The sequence below is a fragment of the Anarrhichthys ocellatus genome, unplaced genomic scaffold, assembly GCF_004355925.1.
Source record: "Anarrhichthys ocellatus isolate YVR2014 unplaced genomic scaffold, GSC_Weel_1.0 scaffold78, whole genome shotgun sequence".
NCBI lineage: Eukaryota > Metazoa > Chordata > Actinopteri > Perciformes > Anarhichadidae > Anarrhichthys > Anarrhichthys ocellatus.
In genome coordinates this window covers 40322-49005 of record NW_022280108.1, presented here as the reverse complement: position 1 = coordinate 49005, position 8684 = coordinate 40322, and the positions used below count along the sequence as shown (strand labels likewise).

At 44.5% G+C, this 8684-nt stretch overlaps 1 protein-coding gene across 1 annotated transcript in view; it reads left to right on the top strand.

Moving 5' to 3' along the window:
• Positions 1-8678, top strand: part of jade2 (jade family PHD finger 2) — a 157800-nt gene extending 149122 nt beyond the window's left edge. The window contains 2 exon segments of the mRNA XM_031874076.1: positions 3145-3290; positions 6407-8678. Coding sequence (XP_031729936.1) covers positions 3145-3290; positions 6407-7210 — 950 coding nt within the window. The 3' untranslated portion in view covers positions 7211-8678.
• The last annotated feature ends 6 nt before the right edge of the window (positions 8679-8684 follow it).

Here is an 8684-nt window from a genome sequence, read left to right as displayed (position 1 = left end):
AGTATAGCTGGTGTTAAAGCCACTCTAACAGCACCTCCTGCCGTCCTGCTGGCAGATCATTATAGGCTCTGAAGATTTAGAGGGAGGCTGGAAAGATGGAGAAAAAGGAGAGAGAGGCTCAGACCAGAAAAATCTGCATGCACTTGTCTTTATTTTTTTTCATAATGTTCTTGTCAACTTTATCGGCATCTCTGCTTATATTTGTATGGTCCTATGGGTTTCTAGGAGACAGTTAATCCCCAAAGTGGATGAGACAGACTCCCCGGTTAATGGTTGTTGTTCTGGAGTGTATTATCAGGAAAAGATCATTTTGATTTCTCCTCAGCACACAGTTCTGTTTGTGATCTGGTCTGAAGTTGTTAAAAGCTGTTTTTCTTGGACACAAAGAGAGGAAATAGCTCAGATTGTTCTCTGTCTACACGCTTGATTTAAGGAGTAGGGTTGGGCCGGTGTAATATATTTTAAACTGGTTTGATATGAAGCCAAACACCGGACCGGACCTGCACTTAACACCCGAGTGGATCATAATGAGTTTGAGAGAGACCGTGAATGCACCTCTGAGCTGGTTTACTAACAGCAAATAACCACTAAATAATAATAAGAAGAAGAAGAAGCAGAAAGTGAAGCAGCTGCACAATCAGCGGGACAACTAACACTTTGTGTTTTTATTTTACAAATTGCCTCATCTGTTTTTTGGCTCAACTCTTGTTGGCTCCAAATCCAAAATGTTGCCATATTGGTGCAGTTTTACTTTTCTTTGAGACTAACTGCGACCTGTCTCTCGCTCTCTTGTCATATTGCTTGTTACTAATGCAATATGCAATACAGGTTGGATTTTTTAAAATGCCCAACGCTCTTGGGTTATAAGACACCAAAGATACAGCTGCAGTGGTCAAATATTTCATTACATTTTCGTCCAATTACAAAATGTCAGGTTATTTCGTGCTCTAAAACAAAATACTCTGCGTTCTCTCCCAGGCTTGGCAAATAAAATCTGCTTTTCATCGTCGTCCAGCCAAAAGAAATCCGCATAAATGGATTTGCAAATTTAGCGTCGTGAAGCGGTCAGCACATTTTGTTGGCTACTCGTTGAGTTGCCAGAACTTGTCATAATGAAAAATGGCGATTTAGCCGGTTTGTATAAAATTAAACCAGTTTAAGCTCGTTCACCAGAGAGAGCCGGCAAAACCAGAAATCCACCCAAGTATAGTACGGAGCTTTGACAAGGTGTTATGGGTGATAGTTATTCATAAAAAATAAGAGAGACTGCTGTTTTTAAAGTCCAAAACTGTTTACATGTGTGTGGAAGTCTCGCTGGTATCATCCAATTTTCTGTGAACCTCATTGTAAGAAACTAAAAGCACAGATTCTTATCAAATCAGGGTCTCATGTGCATCTCACTGGGGTTCACACTAGAACACTTTTTGAGCGTTTTGTCATCTGTAGAAGAACAAAACGTGATAAACTCTTCTCAGTCAGTGTGTCTGTTACAAAGTTACAGTTGGTTCTTTCCACTTCAGACTTGGGTCCAAATTTGTAAAAAATATCCATTTAATCTCTTTTTTCATCAGCAATGTGCAAAAACATTCAGGCGGCAATTTAGCTAAATGTCAAACTTGTAATCTATCCTACAAAATGTTATAACTTTTTTAAATTAATTTGACAGGGTTTCAGAAAAACTTCCAAAATGTGCATTTGAAACTGGATTCTGATTAAATTAAATGCCATCAACCCACCCCTCGCCCCAGCTCTGTTAGAGGGTCTGAAGATGTGAGGAATGAAAGCCAACATGTGGGCACCCACATCTGTTGGAGCAGGAGAGAAGAAGTTCACGAGCTATAATGGATCCCAACCCCCTTCTGTTCTCCTTAAGCCTCGCGGTCGACACCGCATTGTGTGAATGTACGAGTTTGTGTGAAGACAGACAGACACGCAGTGCTTTGGCAGCATTTCCACAGCCCACAATGATAGAAGAGGAGTCTTGAAAATCTCCTAATTATACACACAACAGTGTTGGGAAGGAGAAAGGAAACAGGATTTCTTCTGAGAAATGGGTTTATATGTTCATTATTGATGAAGCAACAGCAACGTCTTGTTTGGATTTGGAGTTTATCGCTGCATACTGTAAATGTCACTGTGTCAAGTTGTTGTGTTTGTCTTCCTGACAGACAATCGGCTCTCTGTTCCTATTTAGAATTGTGATGAGGCCAAAGCTGGAATAACACTAGAGGTGCTTTGTGAGAGATTAACGTCAATTTAAAGATGTTACATTGCAGTTTTGATTATATTCATTTTGAGATGTTAGTATGATTAATATAATCTAACCAGAAGTTTACTTCAAATGTTGTGTTACGCCAACTCAACTTCCTTCATGCTTCATGGCACCTCTAGAATACGCTGAGATATCTTTTTAGTTGATTCCTTTGACAGAGGACTGTAGAAATGGAGGAGAGAGAGAGAGGGAGGGGGTATGACATACAACAAATATCCAAACGGCTGGAATCAAACCCAGGACATTTTGGTTTAATGACGTGCGCTGTAACCACTTGGCTACCGAGGTTCTGCGATCACATAGAACTTTGTTTGCATCGCGCCGTCCTTACTGTCTGTGAGATCAGACGTGTCGTCTTTAATCCGTGCTTTGAATGTTAAACTATGGAAGAGTCATACAACTTGAGTCTTTATCTTTTGTTCATGTGTTCTTGTGGATCAAACAACTTCTTTCATTGCCAGCTAAGGAAAAGTATTCCAAGGCCGCTCTTCACTATTTGAATGGAAGTGTAACATTTAACTGTGTTTTACAGAATGGTGGAATTTAAGGTTTTGTATTGCAGTTGCTCTTTTCATGCTTTTTACTCTGGCAGCCTTCAACTCGACATTTTCTGTCTTTTTTTTTTTATTTATTTATTTATTTTTTTAAGTGTGCAGTACCCTTCACCTTGTCTACTTTGTCTTTCTCCCCCTTCTCTCCCTCTTTCTTCCCTTCCTCCCTACCAATTATGTCCCATCACTTTTCTCCCCCCTCCTTCGCCACCCCGGCTAACTGTCTCCCTCTCGCTCCCTCTGTCCTGATATCATCCATCTCTCCCTCCGTGCATCCTCCCTTTTCTCCCTGCTCATGTTCCTTTCCCCCCTTCCCCTCAGGTTTGTCAAAGTCTTTCCCGCTGGACAACTCTTTGTTCGACAGCTGGCTCGCCCAGACGGTTCAGATCACTGCTGACGACATGCTGAGCCAGTGGGCTCTGGGCGCCCAGCATCGGGACAAGAGCGGCAGCCTGCTCTCCGACCAGGTAGGCCTTCAGATGTAGAATTTCTCTCATTCAATACTACTAAAATAGGATAAAATAGGAAAAGGATCTGCAAGCTGAACATAATTTCAAGGCCACTTCACTCATCAAACGAGGTTAAAGGAGGAGGATTACATGAGGCAGAGCTGCAGTTGGCTCTTGGCAGTGAACGGCAGCACACATGGCAAAACTCAAAGAGTTGAAATCAGCAGCGGCGTCAAGCAGTCCATCACCTTTTGATCTCAGTCCCTGTCCAGCTTACTGGTGGATAGAACTGGTGCCAGGGGCCCAATAAGGAACTGTTCCTCCTACAGACGTGATTGAGACGGACATCCAGAGTTACATAAAGTTCTTACTCGAAAGATGTGTCTTAGTCGAGGGAGAGGACTTGACTAAATGGATGTTCACAAAAGCAGAACAACTGTGTAGGTGGGTCGTCTTTTGTTTCAAACAAACTTAATAACTCATAATGCATTGTAACAGCTCATACCGCCTGTTGTGTACAAAGAAGTAATACAGATATGTAGAGGTCGAGCAGCAAAAACCCCCAAACGATTCATCTGTCGATACCGCCTGAGCTGTTCTCTGAAATACAACTTGTCCACCAGGATTACTTCAGTTGTGCGTCCTGTAACTTTGGTAAATGCCACTCTTATAAACCATTGTTGGTGCATATTGAAACCGATCAGTTGAATGATTTAGTTTCCTTACTGGCTGCCTGTCTTGTAACCTGGACAAAGAGCTGAGAGTGTTGCATTATATATTCGCGAGGTTAAACTTTTGTGAGGAGAAAATAGGCTGAAGACGGGTCAGATATGCTGTCAACTTGCTGTAAAATCAGTTATTCCCCCCGGACAATATCTCAAATAACTAGATAATACATATCTAAAATGTAATTTAAAGTCCGTCTTGCATTTATGGCTGGAGCTCTCCCCCAAACATCAGTTTCTACCAAAGAAATGGCATTTCTGTGAGGACATAAATATTAGTTTGACGTTTCCATTGGCAGCCAGCAAAAGTCTAGTTGTTGAAATGTGCAGTTTTCCTGTGAGAGGATGAAAGTAGACGCGAGTGAGCTCTCCTGCTTTTCAATCAAGGCTCATTGATCCGGCTGACATTAAAGCTCATTGGCAAACTGTCCACAGAAGTAAGTGTTTCAATGATAATTACTGTGACACTGTGGTCTATGTCAACAGCCAGCACAGTAGTGTTTCAGTTTTAGGTATTTAAAGTTACTACAAGGAACTTTTAACTGGTTATGAAACAGTCTCAATTTAAAACTTAATCCTCGATATAACTTATATAAGCAAACTAATGATAATGGATGGATAAGGTCGATGGAGGTCCACCAGAAACTCAGACTCAAGCGGGGCCTCCGGCAGTGACCAGTCTACCGAGGACAGACGCAGATCCGGCTCTGCTGCAGCCTTTGACCTGTAGGTGGAGCTTCAGTGGGAGGAGGAGAGCTCTGCTCCCAGCATCAGCATCTCCTCGCTGCTCTCCGCTGGGAGCCGACACCGACACCACGCTGCTGGAGACCCAGGCCGTATCGCTGAGCCCGCTGGAGGAAAGGGAGGCAACGGGAGAACCAGAACCAGGACCGCACGGGGCAGACTGTCAGACCATGCTGCAGTAAAATTAGAGTTTTTCTAAAGGGAGTCTGGTTCCCGGAAACACTACCGCTTTTGTCCACAGGGACCGCCTGCAGTTCTTCAGTTGCTCCCACTTGCTGCTCTAATTTAACAAGCCCTTTGAGGACAATTAGTGATCTGGGGCTGTTTAATTATTATTTCCTTGGCATAACTTGACTTAATCCATTTGCATTGTGGTTTTAAAAGCAGCATGTTTTACATGTATTTTACAGCATGTGTTTTCACTACAGTAACTCTGAAGAAAAGAAGTTAGTTTTTTAATGAAGTACGTTATTACAACGGGTTTATTTTTGGTGTTATTGGGGAAATAATCCATCAGAACCTTTCAGCATATTGTAATTCAGGTTCAACCTCAGTGTGTGAAGATTTCTGGAGATGGAGCGATCATTTTTTTTAACCGGCTTTGTATCATTGCAATGTGGGTGGTATGTGTAAATGATTAATGTTCATTGGCTCCTCCTCCCCTGTTACTGATGCCCAAAGCTTGCCACACATTTACCGGCGAGGATTCACTGGATTATGCAAAATGCGTCATTTCGCTTAATGCCGGCAGTTGAGCAGAAAGCTCCGTGCAAATTTTCCAATTTCCAGCCTTTTGAATTGGATCTTTCTATAAATGGAGTTTTGAGTTGTGTGGGCTTTTGCTCACTTCACACTGTGGGTTGATCAGTTCGATGGTCAGAGCCGAGCTGCACTGTGGCTGACCTGCTGTTCTCCTCAGGAATGTGCTCTGTTTGTGTATTGATTGGCAGGGGGCTCCGACCAGAATGCGTGATATAACTCCATTGTTTGGGGATGTGTTCAGGGACAAGAAACAAAACAGGAACACTGTGTTGTTTTTTTAAACAAAAGAGAACGAGATGTGAATATGAAAACCTGATATCAACAAAAAGAAAGATCTGCAAAAAAATAAACAGATTTCTGAAGTTGAAGTAATGACTTTTATCAAACAAACAGTCATTGCAGCGGCCTGTTGTTGACATTAATAATAAACTCCTTTCTTTTGCAATACTGAAGAGGAAGAGATTAAACATCTCAATGTAAAATGTTAGACTATGTCAGCTTTGTCACTTGATTTTTTTGCTTGACAACAAAATGTCTTGTGAGATCAGTTACTCACGTCCTCCACTGTTGAGCGGTTGGAAATGTGGGTGGTGGTGGTGGGTGGGTGGGGAGTTTTTGTTCTAAAACATTATGGTCGAGTATGGGAGGTTTCCAAACCAGACACCCAAGAAACAGGCAAATAAACTGTCGTATTTGATCAACGAGCGAGAGTTCAGATTCATCATATACAGTGAGAGTAAAACGTGTATTTATTGCCCCTTGAGACATGAACTGATTCAGCAATTTTTTTTTCTTTCTCTCCTGATTTACTCTCATCGGCTTTTCTTCTCATTCCTTCATCGGCTTTTACTCTCATTCCAATTCCTTTCCTCACCTCCTCTCTTCTTCTCTTCTGTCATCCAGCTCCTGCAAGGCGAGGAAAGTCTGCTGAACCTAAGGATGGAGAAGTCCATGCAGTCCGCTTGGAAAACGCCTCAGCTGGGCCGCAAACCGCGAGGGAGCAACAAGCTGCGCGCTCGCGGACACCCGCAACCCACCGCCCCCGCCTTGCCCCAGACGCCCCTGTCTGCGGCCTCCGCCGCCACCTCCGCCTCCGCCTCCGGCTGCCCCTCCGCCTCCGGCAGCCCCTCCACTGCAAAGCAGTGGGAAAGCGTGGTGGAGGAAAAGCCCGGCCACGTGGTCCGGAAAGGGGAAAGGTCCAGGGGCTCCTCAAAGGCCTTGCACCACCACTACCTTCATCACCACCAGACAAGGAGCTCTGACCTAGACAGGGACCCGCCGCCGCAGCCGCCCATCTCCAAAATGGATTCCTGTCACATCTCGGAGGACCGCGGCCCGTGGGACAGCGTCTACGCGGGGAACAACGACACGTTCGGTTTCACTGCAAGCTCATCTCCGCGTCCGGCCTCCAGCCCCGGGGCCACGTTGCCCGACACGGGGGCATTCATTCGCGGCAGGGTGCCGCGGCTCCGTCTGACCCGCCAGGTCAAATCCAGAGGCAGAGGCAGGGGCGTCGGTGCGCGCGTCCAGGGGCTGCAGCCCGTGGGCCTGCCGCTCACAGGAAAGGACACGTCCGAGACCGACGGGTACTTCTCCGACGGCGAGCAGAGTGATCCAGACACACGCTCTGGCGCACGCAACCTCTGCTTGCCGCAGTTGCATTCTGGGAACGAGGACCTGCTGAGAAGGAGGGCGCTGGCCTCATAAAGAACTGAGACACAGTGGTCCTAACTTGACTAACTGTTTCTCCATCTGTGCCCAATAAACAGTCCAGAAAACATGGCTGGATGGCGTCGTTCAACCAAATCCCTGTCACATTTACCCGAGGAAAATCTCTTCAGCTCTCACCTGATTTGTTTTTGGGAGAGGGGTTGGGGGGATTTGAATGTAGCGGTTTGCCTGTCGGACAGTAAAGCTTCTCCACCGGACCGTAGTTTCTTCGCTAGCTTTCCACAAGATGCGATACATTCAGCAAATAGGAAAGAAACATTACCCATAGTCTTCTTTTGTTTTGTATTTCAGATTCATTTTGTTTCTGAGCGTTGAAGTACCCATTTCTGCCAGACTTGGGAACAAACACTTCGGGGCATTATTATGATTATTATGATTATTATTCAAGCTGGTTTCAGGGTCTGCTTCGCTCTCGGTCCTCATGGCCTGAGATGCATCCAACGAGTCCCTGTTTTCTTGAATATGTTCAGTGGAAAGACAATTTCACACCAGAGCTGGTCTGAATATGTACAAAGAGCGACCTGGGATAACATGTATTCAGCCTTGAAAAGCACAACTAGCTAGTCATAAGAACGTAAGCACTCGTGTGTGTATAATAGATCATTCAGGGTTGGGTTCAATTCTCATCACGTCGACTCAAAATATAAACTAAAGCCCTTACTCTCAAATTTATCTTCACGGACGAAAAAGACAGATTTCAAGCTTCTCCAATTTTATTTTTTATAGCAAATAGATTGAGCCCAACCCTGGTGCTCATTCAGATTGTCACACAGAGACACAAACACACAGACATACTGACACACATACTACTATAAGCAAATCCCTTTGCTCACATCACAGCCGTTGTTGAGATATTTCATCTGACTTTCGTCAGCTGCTTTCAAATTCTTCCGAATTCTGAGTTACGTTTTTTTAAATTTTTTTTTAAGCCTGAATCTTTGGAGAAAAATCATCGTAGAAACTCTGTGCCTTCTGTCGCTTTCCCTGTGCAATCTGCCTCCCCCCCCCCACCAACCTTATATCAATCAACCAAACAATCAATAAGTAGATCAATCAGTCGTTTCTCAATCGGATTTGTAACAATCAAACCAAAAGGAAACCCCGTTGGATGGGTTACCGAGTGTAGCCGGCATTGGGCTCCTTGTCACCTTAACAATTGTCGAGTGCCTGAAACAAGGATGTAAATGCAGCGTTTGCCATTAATCAACGAAGCATCTGCACGCAGTTAGCGAAGCAGAGCCACAAAGTACTATCAGCGCAAAGAGCTGCTTACTGTTCTGTGCCCCCCCACAACCCCCCAACCACAACCCACCCACCTAACTAGATCACTGCAGTCCAGAGCCGTCGATGAACAGGGTTTGGCCACGTTACACTGAGAACGCCGCGTCTCCTCGAGAGACACGACTTAAACAATAGATACACGTGGAGAAGATAATAGTCAAATAAACAG